The sequence below is a fragment of the Octopus bimaculoides genome, chromosome 18 (genome assembly GCF_046866305.1).
Source record: "Octopus bimaculoides isolate indiv1 chromosome 18, ASM4686630v1, whole genome shotgun sequence".
Lineage (NCBI taxonomy): Eukaryota > Metazoa > Mollusca > Cephalopoda > Octopoda > Octopodidae > Octopus > Octopus bimaculoides.
This window is the reverse complement of record NC_142945.1, coordinates 15638157-15655278: the sequence shown is the minus strand read 5'-3', so window position 1 is coordinate 15655278 and position 17122 is coordinate 15638157. Positions and strand designations below refer to the sequence as shown.

General features: G+C 35.8%; 1 protein-coding gene across 1 annotated transcript in view; it reads left to right on the top strand.

The window, feature by feature from the left end:
* LOC106873302 (ubiquitin carboxyl-terminal hydrolase 8) overlaps positions 1-17122 on the top strand; it is a 51739-nt gene that overhangs the window by 1569 nt on the left and 33048 nt on the right. Inside the window, exons 2-7 of the mRNA XM_089365831.1 lie at positions 7231-7354; positions 9074-9218; positions 10606-10691; positions 13479-13624; positions 14500-14674; positions 16439-16601. Of these exons, the coding sequence (XP_089221957.1) occupies positions 7254-7354; positions 9074-9218; positions 10606-10691; positions 13479-13624; positions 14500-14674; positions 16439-16601 (816 nt within the window). The 5' untranslated portion in view covers positions 7231-7253. The remainder of the gene's footprint in view (positions 1-7230; positions 7355-9073; positions 9219-10605; positions 10692-13478; positions 13625-14499; positions 14675-16438; positions 16602-17122) is intronic.

Here is a 17122-nt window from a genome sequence, read left to right as displayed (position 1 = left end):
AGCAAATATTGAAACATTCCAATAATGTGTAGTAATATAAATAATTGAAATTTTAAGAAATGTTTTATTAATTAAAGCATTTAGGATTTATTTCTTTTATTCAGTGAGCCTATGGGTCAAACGCTCTTGTAAATTTCTTCTAATGTCCTGGAATATATTCAGCCTTCGTTAATATATTTTCTTTGCTTCCAATTTGTATATAATTTTTATTGATCGTTATGATAATAATAATGATGATGATGATAATAATAATAATAATAATAATGATAATAATAAAAAAATACACAATAGATGCTGCGGCTTGTATTTAATATTGAGCAAGGTTGATGGATTATCAAAATCGGTAGAGCGACGAGCAAAAATGCTTTGCGATATTTAGTTACGATTCTTTATATTCTAGGGATTTAAAACATGTCAAAGTTGGCTTTGGCTATCATTCTTTGAAGTAGATAAAATGAGTACCAGTCAAGTCTTGGAGTCGATTCTATCAACCGATCCTTCTACCCCAAATTTATGGCCGTTTGCCAATGTTAAAATCAATATTGAGCAAGAGCTTTTATTCGTTGGCATTTAAGTAATAAAACTTTTTAATTTATCTTCCTCTGGCTTGTGTTTCAGCTCAATGTAATGTCAGTAGCTTATTTGTTTAAAGCGATGGCCTTGTCTTTCTTTGATGGAATAGATTGCAACATAAATAGATATTTTCTGTGAGGATTTGTTAAGCAAACAGAATCATGGCAAGCAGTATAACCTGTGTCTTTCCCAGTCTATTGCATTCATTTAACATTATATAATATTAATATCAACCATTGCAGCCTATTAGTAGTTAGTAAAAACCTGTTAAACCATACAGAAAATACACCAGTTGGGGGCAAAATACTGCTAATATTTTCTTGGAGGTTTGAGTTTGCATTTCTGAAAATCTCCTGTTCTTTGTTTTCTAAATATAAGGTTTTAGAGTCTTGGGAAAGGGAAGTAAATTGAGAAGTTGTGGCATTAATCTTGTTCTCAGGCCAGTCTGTTGAAACGAAATAATTACAAACACATTGAAACTTCTCTGTTGATTCAGTTTATTCAGAACTTGCTAACTTGTTATGTGTCTACCACTTTTACATAGTAATAGTGAAGATGAAAGTTTTTGTTGATCTGACGATTTTTATTTTACTCAGCATTGCTTTTCTGGTTAAGACAACAGGTACCATAGAATAGTCTCTGTTTAATGCAACGTAGACCTTAGCCTGTGAAGGTGCATAGCTCAGTAGTTAGAGCACTGGGCTCACAATTATGAGGTAGTGAGTTTGATTCCCAGACCGGGTTGTGCGTTGTGTTCTAGAGCAAGTCACTTTATTTCACGTTGCTCCAGTTCACTCAGCTGTTGAAATGAGTTGTGATGTCACTGGTGCCAAGCTGTACCAGCGTTTGTCTTTTCCTTGGATAACATCAGTGGCATGGGGAGGGGAGGCCGACATGCATGGGCGACTGCTGCTCTTCCACAAACAACCTTGCCCAGACTTGTGCCTCAGAGGGGAACTTTCTAGGTGCAATCCCATGGTTGTTCATGATTGAAGAGGTTCTTTACCCTTTACCATAGCCTGGTCAACATAGCAGTAAACAGGAACTACAGGAGACATTCTTCACCGCTGTAAGTAATTATAATGTTATAAAATTGGAAAGCGTTTCAGTAGCCTGCAGTACTGAACCAATATATTCTTGTTCTTCAATTCTCAACAGGTGGTCTATGACAAAATCTTTCTGTGGTCCACAGAAACATAATCTATCACATATTAGAGTAGTTTTGAATATTAGGGCTTGTCAGTAATGTGTTCATGCATATTTATTTATTTTAATTGTTTTCAATTAGGTTGCATTGTTTGATAGCTAGTTTAATTCAGTCTGTTTAATTTTTAGTTTAGTTTCATTGATCTTTCTGCTCAAGAGGTCCATGTAAAGATTCAGTAAATCAAGGAGGCCCATGTTAAAAATGTCAACAACTTTTGTTTTAGTGTATTATCGCATAAAGATGAATTCTTCTAGGTTGAATCCATCATCATCTTCATCATCATCAATATCATTAACATCATCATCATCATCTGTTTGTTTTCCATACTGACAAGGGTCGAACAGTTTGAAAGCATTCAGCAATCCACAGAGCTCCAATGTCAGCTTTGGCATGATTTCTATAGCTGAATGCCATCTTTCTTTTCCTGCATGGACATTCAAAGGACTGGATGTTTTCTTTCTCTCTTCTATCTTTTCTCTTTTCAAAGAAGATATTTCTCCCAGCGTTCACTATTTTCCTCTTGTTCTGGTCTAATACCCTCCATGTTTGTTTTCATTTGGTTTCCTTGTATGTCTTCACACATCCTGTTTTTGTTCCCAACTTTGACCCTCCATCAATCCTAAATTTTATTTTGGAATTTATGGGAGTAACTGCCTTTGAAGACTCATATTGTCGTCGAATGCTTGAAATGAGGAGTAGATAGACAGCCGACAACTGATAAAGGGTCCTTTCTTTGTGTTTACTTGTCCTGTTTTCCATTTCTTCTTTCGTTTGTGTATTTAACTCGTTTGTTTTCGTATTTCACGTTGTTTACACAGTTGGTGACGTCCTGTACCCATATGTGCATATATATGTGTGTGTGTGTGTATATATATATATATATATATATATATATATATATATATATATATATATATATATATATATTGATATGTGTGTTTTTGTGTCTCTTTTAATGCCCTCACCTCCCTGCTTGACAACTGATGTTAGTTTGTTTATGTCCCTGTAATTTAGTACCTTGGCAAAAGAGACCAATAGAATAAGTACTAGACTCGAAAAGAGAAGTAAGTATGGGGGAGTTGATTTATTTGACTACAACCCTTCAAGGCAGTGCCCCAGTATGGCCATATTCTAATGAGTGAAACAAATCAAATATAAAAGATTTACATGAGTTGTTCTGAGACTGACAAATAATACCAGGCTCCCTTTCCAAATAGTGAAAAATCACCATCACTCTGCCATTAATGAGAAAACAGAATAGTCTTTGCATCTACATGATTCTGCTTCCTTAGACAAGTTTAAAACCATCTTAGTTTTATAAGACAACAATATGTCTGTTCTCCCATTTTTCAATCTTCACGGTCCCCGTTTCTTCACTGAGAAAATCACTTGTGGGGGCAGTAGTGTTATTGAAGGGGCTTGTCAGAAAGGTGAGAGTAAAATATAATTTGATGTTCAAGGTAGCTATGGCCAACATAGTAATTACATACTTCATCGTATTGGCACTGCTATCTTTTTTTATTTGTTAGAATTTTTATAACAATTGAGATGGTTATAGTTAATCAATGAACCAGATAACTGAATCTGAATATTGGTTTTGAAATTTTGGCACATGGTCAGCAAGTTTGGGGAAGGGGGAAAGCTGATTACATTGACTCCCCAGTGCTCAACTGGTACTTACTTTATCGACCCCAAAGGGATGAACGGCAAAGTCGACTTTGTGGAGGAGTTGATTACACCAACTCTAGTGCTCAGCTGGTACTTCTTTTGTTGACCTTGTAAGGTTGAAAGACAAAATTGATCTCAGTGGAATTTGAAATCAGACTGTAAAGATGAATGAAATACCGCTAAGCATTTTGTCCAGCATGCTAATGGTTCTGCCAGTTTACCACCTTAATAATAATGATAATGATAATGATAATAATAATAATAATAATAATAATAAAATAGTAATAATGATAATCATCATCATCATCATCATCATGTCTACTATAGGCACAAGGACCAAAATTTGTGGCGAGGGGGACAGTCAATTACATTGACCCCAGTACTTGACTGGTACTTAATTTATTGACCTTGAAAGGATGAAAGTCAACCTTGGTGGAATTTGAACTGAGAACATAAAGACAGATGAAATGCTGCTAGGCATTTTGCCTGGCATGCTAACGATTCTGCCAGCTCACTGCCTTGTATGATAATTATAATAATGATTTCAAATTTTGGCATAAGGGCAGCAATTTCAGGGGAAGGGGATAAGTCAATTACACTGACTCCAGTGTCCAACTAGTACTTATTTAACGACCCCGAAAGGATGAAAGGCAAAGTTGACCTTGATGGAATAATAATAATAATAATAATAATAATAATAATAATAATAATAGTAATCCTTTCTACTGGAGGCACAAGGCCTTAAATTTGTGGGGAGGGGACTAGTTGGTTACATCAACCCCAATGTTTCACTGGTACTTAATTTATCAACCCCAAAAGGATGAAAGGCAAAGTCAACCGTGGCGGAATTTGAACTCAGAATGTAGCGATGGGTGAAATACTGCCAAGCGGTGCTAATGATTCTGCCAGCTTGCCATGTTAATAAAAATAATAATAATAATGATAGTAATAATAATAATAATAATAATAATAATAATAATAATAATAATAATAGTAATAATAGTAATAATAGTAATAATAATAAGAGCATTCAGTGAGTGCAAACCTCCACTTAATGCCTGGAATAAAGATGAGATAATCACAGTTTGAATGCCTTTGATCATGGATCTACCCAATTGGGGTTAACCTGGAGCTAATCAATAACAACATCCTCTCAACTATTAGCTGGAGATGATTTTTAGAATGAGAATATCTGAAATAAGCTTGACTGCTCTCACAAATGAGAATACTAAAATGAACCCAACCGCTCTCAAAAATTAAGTAAAAAAAAAATAGAAAGATAATCCAGAATCCTTGTCCAGTATCGGATCGATCCCAAAATCTAATCAGTTTGTACCAGTCACACGGCCAAACATCCCTGAAAGAATGGATGGAAACTCTTATTTGTGCTACTCAAGAGCAAGCCTTAAGAACTAACCATTCCACATTGACAAAGCAATTGAATCACCATTGTGCAGAATGTATGGGAAGTTTAGAGAAACCACAAGCCACATTGTATGTGAATGTAGCTCTTTGGCACAGCATGAGTACAAGAGACAGCATGACAATGTTGCTTGCATTGTACATTGGCTTTATGTGGGAAATAGTTGGTGCAAGCTAACAAGTGGTATGAACACCAGCCACTTGCTGTAATGGAAAATGGTATGGTGAAATTGCTATGGGATTTCAATGTACAATGTGATAATGTGATTGAGGCAAAAAGACCTGATTTTATCCTGGTTGAGAGAGAAGAAAGACATTACTGGATTATTGACATCGCTATCCCAGGAGATATCCATGTGGTAGAGAAAGAGAAAGACAAAGTGAATAGATACCAAGATTTGAGGCATGAGAAAGCACATTTGTGGGAACTGAGGAAAAGTGGAGGTTATACCTGTTGTGATAGGGGCACTTGGAACCGTGACAAACCAATTTCAGAAGTGGTTTAGCAGACTTGAACTCACTGTCAAGACTGAGATACTCCAGGAAACAGCCCTACTTGGAACAGCCAGGATTTTGAGGAGAGTCATATCAATGTAACTGGAATGAGAAAGTTAACAGGGCCTATGGTTATTAGTTATGACCCCCTCCTGATCAAAAGATACTGATATACTATCAATCTCAGACACGTGATGATAATAATGATAATAATAATTTCTAATATTCTAATTCTAAGGTGTAGGAGTGGCTGTGTGGTAAGTAGCTTGCTTACCAACCACATGGTTCCGGATTCAGTCCCACTGCGTGGCATCTTGGGCAAGTGTCTTCTACTATAGCCTTGGGCCGACCAAAGCTTTGTGAGTGGATTTGGTAGACGGAAACTGAAAGAAGCCCGTTGTATATATGTATACATATATATATATATATATATATGTATGTGTTTGTCCCCCTAACATCGCTTGACAACAGATGCTGGTGTGTTTACGTCCCTGTAACTTATCGGTTCGGCAAAAGAGACGGATAAAATAAGTACTAGGCTTCCAAAGAATAAGTCCTGGGGTCGATTTGCTTGACTAAAGGCAGTGCTTCAGCATGGCCACAGTCATAAGACTTAAACAAGTAAAAGAGTAAAAGAGTAATATAAGCACAAAGCCAGAAATTTGATTAAATTGACCCTAGTGCTTTATTTTATTGATCCCAGAAGAATGCAAAGCAAATTGGGTTTTAAACTCAGGATGTAAAGAACTGGAACAAATGCTACAAGGCATTTGTCTGGCTCTCTAAAAATTTTGCACATTGACCTCCTTGACCGTGACAGGATTTGCTCTTGGAACAATAATATGAGCTAAAAAAGATAGCTTCTACATGGTCTCCCAAGCTACTAGAAATAGTAGCCAAATATCCCTTAAATTATGCAGCTAGCATCTTAAAAAGGAGATGTGCATCCAGAATAATGTAGTCTTGGACGTATTATACCTGGAATAAAGATGAGATAATCACAGTTTGAATGCCTTTGATCTTGGATCAATTGGGGTTAACCTGGAGCTAATCAGTAACAATAACAATAATAATAATAAAGCATTTGTTTCAGAGATTAGAAATGACAGTAGCCAAAGTAGCAGTTTTATATTACCACTCAACCCCACATTTTTTGACATACAAATATCAACAACAACAACAACAGCAGCAGTAGTAGCAGAGCTGCTGTGACAGTTTATTACAACCTAATATGGCTTCACTGTGACTGATGAGGTTAGGCCAAAATAGAGATTTGTTTGTTTTTCATTCACTGATTTAACTTTGAACAATGTATATAAATAATACTGTCTAGTAATTTGATGGATACATTCCCTGTGTGTTTGTGGATATGTGCGTGCGTGTGTGTGTGTGTGTTTGTGGATATGTGCGTGTGTGTGTGTGTGTTTTATTTTCAATGAGAATGTTAAACAAATCATCGTCATCATCGTTTAACGTCCGCTTTCCATGCTAGCATGGGTTGGACGATTTGACTGAGGACTGGTGAAACCGGATGGCTACACCAGGCTCCAATCTGATTTGGCAGAGTTTCTACTGCTGGATGCCCTTCCTAACACCAACCACTCTGAGAGTGTAGTGGGTGCTTTTACGTGCCATCGGCATGAGGCCCAGTCAAGCGGTACTGGCAACGGCCATGCTCAAAATGGTGTATTTTATGTGCCACCCGCACAAGAGCCAGTTCAGGGGCACTGGCAACGATCTCGCTCGAAAATCCTACGAAGGCCAATTAATATTATTTAAAAATTTGTCTATTTTTATCTAAAAGATTATTTTATGTATATTGTTTTAAATATATATATAATTACATATTTTTTAAAAAAAAACAGGCTATTTCTGCAACTCATTCAAGATGCCTGGAGTTAAACCAAGTAAAGATCTTTATCTTGCTAAAAACATTGGTGACCTGAACAAGTTGACTGAACTTCAACCACTACAATCTAGTGCAGTATTGTAAGTAATATCTTATTTTCATGATGGCCTTCCTCTATTAATTATTTATTCTCATTCACTGTGAACTATATACAGAACAATATACCTGCTTTCAGTTTGTTTTTTCTGTAAGAGCAAAATGACTGACTGGATATGATACTGTATGACTCCTTGCTCGTAAATCTTTGGTTTAGTACCACTGAAAGTATATCATTATGTATTTAGGCAGTAATTAAATTATTCAACATGACACATTTCATCTGTTCATGAAAGATAAGAACCATATCATAAAGGAGTGCTACCTACAACGAAATAACTTTTTGTCTTATCTGTATAATGTTAAGAAACTGGAGATATTCATTGATTCTCAACAATTATCTGTCACAACTATTTCTTTCTAAATCTTCCTGACTAACCTTTTAATTTTTCCACTGGCACTCTGTCATTTATGACAATGATGGTTCTAGTTGATCTGGTTAACCCATTACCTCCCATAATTCTATTAAATGAAATTTTTTAATGAAACTTTGATTTCTAGCATAAAACAGCCTTAGAAACACGCTGGAATGATCGAAATAACATTTCAAAATAACATTTTAAATAGAAATAAGCGAGATATTGGGTGAAAAATTAGCAAACCTCATTTGAATATCAGAGAATTACACCTAGTAGATATAGCAAAAAGGTTAGGTGTGTGTAAATATTGACAGATAATTATGAAATTTGTAATTTTTAAGTGATCTCATATGAGATCACTGGTAGGTAATGGGTTAATGGAACAGTCTCCTGCTGCTGCTTGATTCCTCAGGGAACATAGGGCCACAGAACAGTCTGTTCATGAAATTAATGTGCAAGTGGCTGAGCACTCCACAGACATGCATACTCCTAATGTAGTTCTCAGGGAGATTCATTATGACACAGAATGTGTTAAGGTAAGCCCTTTGAAATACAAGTATTTTTGCTAGCTGAGTGAACTGGAGCAATGTGAAATAAAGTACTTTGCTCAAGGACACAACATGACACTGGGAATTGAACTCCTGTGATAGAAGCTTCTGAGGTTGATATTCATCTACTTAAGGCTTTTTTTTTTTAATACCAATATATATATATTTTTTTATGGTGGGCACTGAGATACAGTAGTAATTCTTACTGAATCAAATGTAGGATTTAGTTTCAGTTCATTCTTCTGACTCGATTATTATTACCTCCGCCTTAGCGAAGGCAGAGGTATTGTTTTCAGGCATGTTTGTTTGTTGCCCGTAGATGAAACTTTCAGGGAAGTTTGGCCATGTGACAGGCACGAACGGATTAGATTTTGGGATCAATCCGGTATTGGACAAGGATTCTGGATTATTTTTCCTGTTTTTTTTCTCTTAATTTTTGAGAGCGGTCGGATTCATTTTTAGTATTCTTGTTTGTGAGAGCAGTCGAGTTTATTTCAGATATTTTCACTTTAAAAATCATCTCTGGGTAATCGTTAAGAGGATGTTGGTGTTGCCTTTGTGGAGGTTTGCACTCTCTGAGTGCTTGTGTTTCATCTGCAATGCTTATTTCATTGAGATAGATGGTAATGTCACAATGTTGTTCTCTAAAATAACAACAGATTTCAAGCATTTCTTTTCTTTTTTTTTTCTTTTTTTTTTTTTTTTTTCTTTTCAAAGTTTCAGCTCAGAGCTGCGGCCATGCTGATGCACCACCGTGTAAGAAATTTATATATTTTTCTTATTTACTACTTTTCAGAGCTGTAAAATCAGCAGGAAGACTTTTGAAGGAAGCTGAACTCTGTGAAAACACCGGTGATGAAGAGAAAGCTTATGTGATGTATATGCGTTTCTTTAACTTGATAACATCAATTAAGAGAACAGCAGACTATAAAAAAGATGAGGTTAGTATCTTTTCCTGGATTGATTTTTATTATAGCCCTGGGTTATGATTGTTGTAATGAAGATCAAAAGGGCACAGCCATGGCTGTATGGTTTAGAAGCACATGGCTCCAGGTTAAATCCCATTGCATGTCACCTTGAGCAAGTGTTTTCTGCAATCAGCTTCAGTTGCCCAATACTTTGAGTAGAATTTGGTAGAGGGGAAAACTGCAGAAGTATGTGTGCTTGTGTGTGTGTAAATGTGTATACCTGCATATTTTTCAGTGATGTATATTAGCAAAAGATATACACATTACTCTTTTGCTTGTTTCAGTCATTGGACTGCAGCCATGCTGGGGCATTGTCTTGAAATGTTTTAATCAAATGAATTGACTCCAATTTTTTTTTAAGCCTGGTGCTTATTCTAAAGGCTTTTAGGCCAGACTGCTAAGTTACGAGGGCATAAACAAACTAACACTGGTTGTCAAGCAATGGTGGGAAACACATACATACACATGCATGCACACACACACGACGGGCTTCTTTCAGTTTCTTATTTCTTTACTGCCCACAAGGGGCTACACACAGAGGGGACAAACAACGACAAATAAATGGATTAAGTCGATTATATCGACCCCAGTACGTAACTGGTACTTATTCAATCGACCCCGAAAGGGTGGAATTTGAACTCAGAATGTAAAGACAGACAAAATACTGCAAAGCATTTTGCACGGCGTGCTAACGTTTCTGCCAGCTCGTCGCCTTCTTTCAGGGCTTCTTTCAGTTTCTGTCTTCCAAATCCACTCACAAGACTTGGGCTGACCTGCGACTATAGTAGAAGACACTTGTCCAAATTTTCATGTCATGGGACTGAACCTAGAATCATATGATTGAGAAGCAAATTTCTGTCCACACAATCACACCTGCACCTAAAAAAATACTTGGGTCTGCTTATGGTAATAAACCCCACGGCTTCTGTTGAATCAACAGATATGCTATCATTACACTATTGCATGTGATGTGTAAATAGTATCTGTTTTTAGCTGGGTTGAATCAATGAAGCTGAATAATACTGTTTGCATATGATTACACAACACACAGGTTGCAGAAGGATTTCAAATCTTGGCCTTATGATCTCCAGGCTTATATCTTAACCCCAGACAGCTCAGCTATTGCTTCTGTATAGTCGAGTGGAAGATTATTATGCAATAAAGTAAATTGCTAATTAAACTGTTAACACTGAATATATGAGCAAAATAAGATATTTTATCAATTAATATTTCATTGATATTTATCAATTAATATTCTGTTGTTTAAACCAAACTGACATGTTTTATATTTGGATTAATAATAGAATTTATCTTATTGGTTGTAAAATATGGTTTTCTTCTTTTTTTTTAATTATATCAGTCATATTACAATAACATGATTGGATCTAAGAACTTGAAAAAAGCTATAAAACAAGCAGAATGCTTACAGAAAAGTTTGAATTATAGGTGAGTATGGTTATTGTTGTTGTTTTGCTATTGATATCGTTTAGATGTGCCAAAAACTGCTGATTCCATTTAGATGTGCTCTGAGAATCCTCAATATTTTTAAAGTGTAACTGAAGGAATTAATTTTCGTTTTTAGATATTATTTCAAACAAGGACTTTTATTAAACATTTTGGAATATTTGCCTTGTTCTGGGGTTAGACAACAAAGTTGGTTTATATAAGATATTTGCATTTTTATTTATCATGCCTCTGTAAATTAAAACTGACTTCTTGTTATTTGAGATCTGCTCCAAAGAGAAATTACATGATAGAACAATTTTATAAAGTGCTTGAGTATGATCCAAAGTGTTGATTAAGCAGGATGAGACCAAACTACAAAGAACTCCAAAATGATAGAGTAGTAGCAAAACTTTTCTGGAAAATCTTCACCATTGATGTCAGCTACTCAAATCATATGGGTCATTACTCAGCCACTCTATCAAAGGAGGGTTCTGTGTGGTTTCAGATTCAGTCCCACTGTATGGTACCTTGGACATATGTCTTCTACAACTGCTCCAGCTGACTAAGGTCATGTGAGTAGATTTGGCAGATGGAAACTGAAAGAAACTTGTTATATGTGTGTATGTATATATATATATGTATGTATATGTATGTCGAAATATTATTACCTTAATTGAGTGAAAGAGCAGTGCATGCCATCGAAGTGACACTGGGGTAAACTATATGAAGCTCAGTATACCCATCATGACTACCCTTCTGATAAGGGTACACCAGACACATGCATCACAACCATATGTGTGTGACATGGTGATCTCATATCAAGATAAACAATACATGACTTTGCAGTGGGTGCCCAGTTAGAATTTTTTTCAGATCGAGTAGTCCTTCCCACTCAAAAGGTCCATGGATAAGGGTTGTTTAAAGATGTTGAATGAAACACCCATGTTTCCAGAGGTGAACTATTCAAACCCCTAAGGATTCCTCTCAAAATACAGCTATGGTGCTCCCCCACTACTTCTTGTGATCGGAGATGCACATATTGTCAGCCACCAAGAAACATGCTCAAATGGTTAAGGTCAAACAACTGACAAGCAAATCTGTAGTATTGTGCAGAATATTTGCTGTAACCCATCTTTTTTATATTAAGACAAAGCATGTACATGATAACACTTCCAATCAGTTAAGATCAGAAGCCTTGAGAGCCAGTTGTATCTTGTCCTCTGAATCTGTCCCCCATGTCTTGGGCCCTTTTGGCCAATAAAAGAAATCATTATTATTATTATGGTGATGATGAGCTGGCAGAATGATTAAAGCATCAAAGAAAATACCTTTCAGAGTCAACAAAATAAAGAACCAGTCAAGTACTGGGTTGATCTAACTGACTAACCTCCGCCCCTCAAAAATTCCTGGCCATATACCTATATCAGAAACCATTTGCTGGTAACACATGAAAGGCACCTGTGTCGGTGACACTTGCCCAATGTTACTATACAATGGAATTAAATCCAGACCATGTTGTTGGGAAGCAAACTCTTTACTTTGCAGCCCAAGCCTGTGTCAGCATGATATGATCGATAATCTTGTTTTCTTTTCTGTGAGATCCATATAATCATGTTTCAGTAAACTGATTTCATTTTCCTGTTGGAGCCATTTCATTTCACATTTGTCAATAATGTCCTTTGTTTGAAGTCAGTATTGAATAATCATTTGATGTTGGATACCTCTGATTATGTATGAACAGGCTAGCAATTCTGTTTATCGTGCTGGTGTAGATTTATTAGTAATCTAGTTTTTTTTTTTTTGTAATAATGCCAAGAAAGTACACTGTTGAATAGGATGCCTTGCTGTATTTCAATACCTCTTAGTGTTTAGGTATCACATCCAACTAAATTTGATGAGGTATGTACTGGTAGAGTATAGTATTAAATTCTAACAATCATATCCTTACCAGAGTTGACCCATATCTTGACAAATTGAATTGCTTTAAGCTTGATGAAATCAGGTCAAAGTTGAACATATCTATAATGTAAGATACTGGACAAAATGCTCAGCAGCTATTTATACTCAGTGTAAACTCCACTAAGGTTGACTTTGGCTTTCATCGTTTCAGATTCAATAAAATAAATACCAGTCAGTTGTTGGTGTTGATGTAATCAAAATATTTAAGTGAGAAGGAAGTCATTAGCGTAGCTAGAGTATGTGCCACCCGGGATGACCCTTCTGTTTTCCACCTCCAGACCCCACAAAAAACACATATTGCCCCTTTAAAAGTGCCGCTTGGGGTGCCCCCCCCCCCCCCCAGCAGGCTAGTGAAGAAAGTATAAAATAAAGTAAAAGGAAGATTATATTAGGACAGTGTTTGGAAAGAGTTGAAGAAAATAAGGATAAAGACAGAGAGAGAGAGAGAAAGGGGCAGAGTTTCTGTAAAGTAAAGGGTCGTTTAGTGGTGGCTGATGTTAGGCAGACTATCAACAAGACATGTTAGGGTCCATAAAGTGCTTTAATGCAGAGCAGAAAGAAATTCTCATCATTCTAAGTTTGGTCAGTAGCAGTATGTAAAATGATCTTTGGCTTTGGCTGCTTATGTGACGATGATGAATTATAAGTGAGAGAGAGAGCGGTGGGGGGGGGTACTCTTGAAGAGATGCAATGAATTGAAGAAATGCTACATTGCTGAATAATGAATAAAGTTTAAAAAAGAATTTACATTCAGTAACATGAAATCTTTCAAAAGTAGATTTTTCACTGTTTAAGTATAACTAAACTTATGACTTTTGTATCTTACAGGTATGACTTCTTGAAGGCGCAGGCATATTCTGAGAAGTTAGATACTTTGAAGAAAGAAGGAGAAGATGAACAACTGAAAGAAAAATTAGATCCTGGAAAATGTAATGATGATGTTGAAGAAGTGAAAAACCTGCCAGATAAAAGTGGTAAATGGCGATCAATTTTAATTGCTGCACTAAACAGTGAAACAACAGTAATGTAATATGCTGAATTTGATTACTTTCTGTTAATTAATTCATTGCACCATGCTTCTTGCTTCAACTCTTGGAAAAGCCAATTTTTATCTTTATTTTCCTTTCTTGGGTGGATGTCATATGTTTGGTTGCATTGACTGAACTGTGGAAATTTGAATTCTGTTCTATCAAATTTGCTATCCATCTTGTTTTGGTATGTTTGGCAGTTCTAGTTGTGGTTGTAGGGACAGAAAGGGCAAAGTTATTTCCTTCAGGTTAATCTTGTTTGAGCAGACCTATGGCATATTAATCTGCATTTTGGGGCTCCCTGATGTTGTTTGCTGTAGAGGATGCAGGAGTCTTGAAGGGGTCATTCAGATGACGTCCTGACCACCTGAAGATGGCAGCTTCAATGCTTGGCATTTTTGAGCGATTGAGGACTTTGTTGTTGCTGCATCGGTTCTAACACCTAGGAAACAGAAGCCAAGCATTCAGCCTGGCAAAGAACAATTCATTTCGACTGTTCCACTTTTGAGGATAGGAGAAAGACTAAAGAAGCAAAAGAAAGAAACACAAAGCCTGGCAACGCCAGCCAAACCCACCACCTGCCCTGCCATGCAATCAATGCCCAAGACTGTTCCATTCCTGACATGGCCTTGTGAGCCATGTCAGGTCTAAGCATCATGGTAGCATCAAATGAACCAAACTCGGATATGAGTGGTGCTGTCGCTACTGATGGCTTATTAATCCTTTAGTAGTTAAACTAGCCATATCTGGCCCAAATATCCTACCGCCTTTATGTTCAAACTGGTACGTACTATTAAATTTTCATTCAATTTTCATTTCAGAAGTGACTCCTCGTTATTCTGATGAACGGATTTTTGTTATGGAGCTGTATGCCTTACTGCAGGATAATTCAACCAAAATTATTATTATGGATGTACGTTCTGCAGAAGATTATCAAAAATCTAGGCTAAAATATAATGAATCTATTAATGTTCCTTCAGAAATTATACCTTCAGGGTAAGGATTTTGTATATATATATATATATATATATATATATATATATATATATATATATATATATATATATATATATATATAAATTTATTGTATTGTTTCTGTGTATAAATTGGATAACTTGTTTGATATAATCATATAAGTTATTTGATATACCTAAATATTTTGTCTTATATCTTACTTTTACCCTTTATTTCATACAAGATATTTTAATTATTTAGGGTTCAGTCATTCATAGGTATGCTGTACCTGATATATTTCCAGTCTACCTTCTATAGCCTTAGAAATATATTTTCTGTTAATTTTAAATTCTGTTTTACTTGGCCTTATCAACTAAATATATAAATAGCCAATGAAGGGAACCTTTACGGTCATAATGGCCAACCTGCAGCCTGCATGACATTCTGCATGCCACACTTAATGATAAATCATCTTGAATTTTTTGTAGTGTGGTTCTGCCAAATTATGAGGCATGTATCATGTGGCCTGCTTCTCAAAAAATGTTGCCCATGCCTGCTCCATGGAATCACTTCACAAACGTAAAAGAGCAGTCAAATCTTTTTAGAATCCCATCCTTCTGTTTTAAATAAAGACAGAAACAGTCACTAATGTTATCCTAGATACAATGTGCCAGAGGAAAAGAAGGGACATCTTTCATAATATATCTGCTCAACCTGAGCTGACTTGGTGTTAAACAACCACTAAATACTTATCCATCCACATGTCCAAAGAATGTATGTTTATATTTTACATGTTACAAGTAGTATAAGCTGTTGGGAAGCCTGCAAACCATGAAACTCTTCTGTCGATGTTAAAAGGCAGAAAAGGAAATGATGCACTACGCCTATGGTTATGAGAGAGAGACCATACAGGAAGTGGTTGATTAATATCAGGGAATCGAGTTGGAAGAAGATGGTTGAAAATGTGAGGCTGGTTGATAGCCAACAAAGGAGAGAGGAGGTTATATCCCTTGTTAAGCATCTATGGCCTCCCTTGGCTACAGATTTTGAAATAATTATAAAGCTAAGATACTAGTAATTAATAAAGTCATTATGGAAAGGACAAAAAGTAAAACTTGTTACAGAAATATCTCAATATATTTAAAAATCTGGTGCCGTATTGAAACCTGAGCATGTTGTACACTTCGCTATTCAACTTGTTTCCTCCTCCTTTTAAATTCAGGAGGTCACCACAACTGAGGTTGGCAAGATGAACTTGGCCTGAATGTGATAGCTGTTGCTCTTCTGCATTTATTATTTGTTGCTTTACATCCCAAAACAATGTTTATAGCTAACAATGCTATTGATGCTGTTGCTATTTTTGTGTGTGTATGTGTGTTTTATGATTGTCTGTCCTCAAAGGAAGATAAAGTCTTCTTAGGATGTTGAAGTACTGTTCTGGAGTTGTGTAGTTGTGTGTCTGGATGTTACTCTGCATGTAGTTTATAGTTGGGTGAAATTTTTGGCCGTTCCTTTGTACTTCATATTTTTCACACTAAGATAGTTACTCAAGTAAGAGAATCCTATTGTAAAAATGTTTTTCTAACAATCATATATTGCTTTATTGTCATTCATGAGATCCCTATTAGGCTTTAAAATTACTCTCCCTTGCAATAAACATTGCTATACAATTTTATTCATATTCTTTTCCCACTCAGTAAAGAAAATTATTTTCAAGTTTGGCCTTATACTTTATAACTACGAATTTTATACTTCAACTTTGATTCTCTACTGATCTTAACTATGTTTCTATTTGACATTTTTTAGCACCACAGTTCCATACATACAAGAAAACTTACCAAAAGACTCTAGATCATTGTGGAGCCATCGGGGATCTGTGGACTATATTATTCTGATGGATTCTAGCTCTACAAAAGACTGTGTATTACCAGGCACACCATTGAAAACTCTTCAAGATGCTCTTTTTAAAGTAGGTATCAAATTTGCGCTTATCACCTTACATTATCCCCATTCCATTTTCTTTCTTTTAAAGAATTCCTGTTTAGCTGTGATGTTCAGGAACAAGATCAAGAAAGAAACTCTGTTGTAACTAATTCAGATTTAGCTTTGAGTAAATGTTGATGTTATTATGTGCCATGTAACAGTATTGCATGCATTTTGTTTTTCTTTGCTTATCTAACAATTTGCATAAGAGTCTGATGGTCCCTATCTGAAAGTTTTGGTTTTCTTCCTGAGTTTTGTTTCAATGAAGAAGTTTTTCCCTTTCTCAAAGGCTGTCATTACTTTCGAAACAGTACTTCTTGATACACCAAACATTTCGGCTGTTTTCATTACACTAGCACCTGCCATACAAGCACCAACAATTTGACCTTTCTGAAAGTCTGATAGATCTGTCATTTTAATGAATTTTAATTACCTTTTTCTGATGATATCTGAAAAGAAACAGCAATTTTAGCCAAACATATTAAGCAACACTAATAATAAATCTAA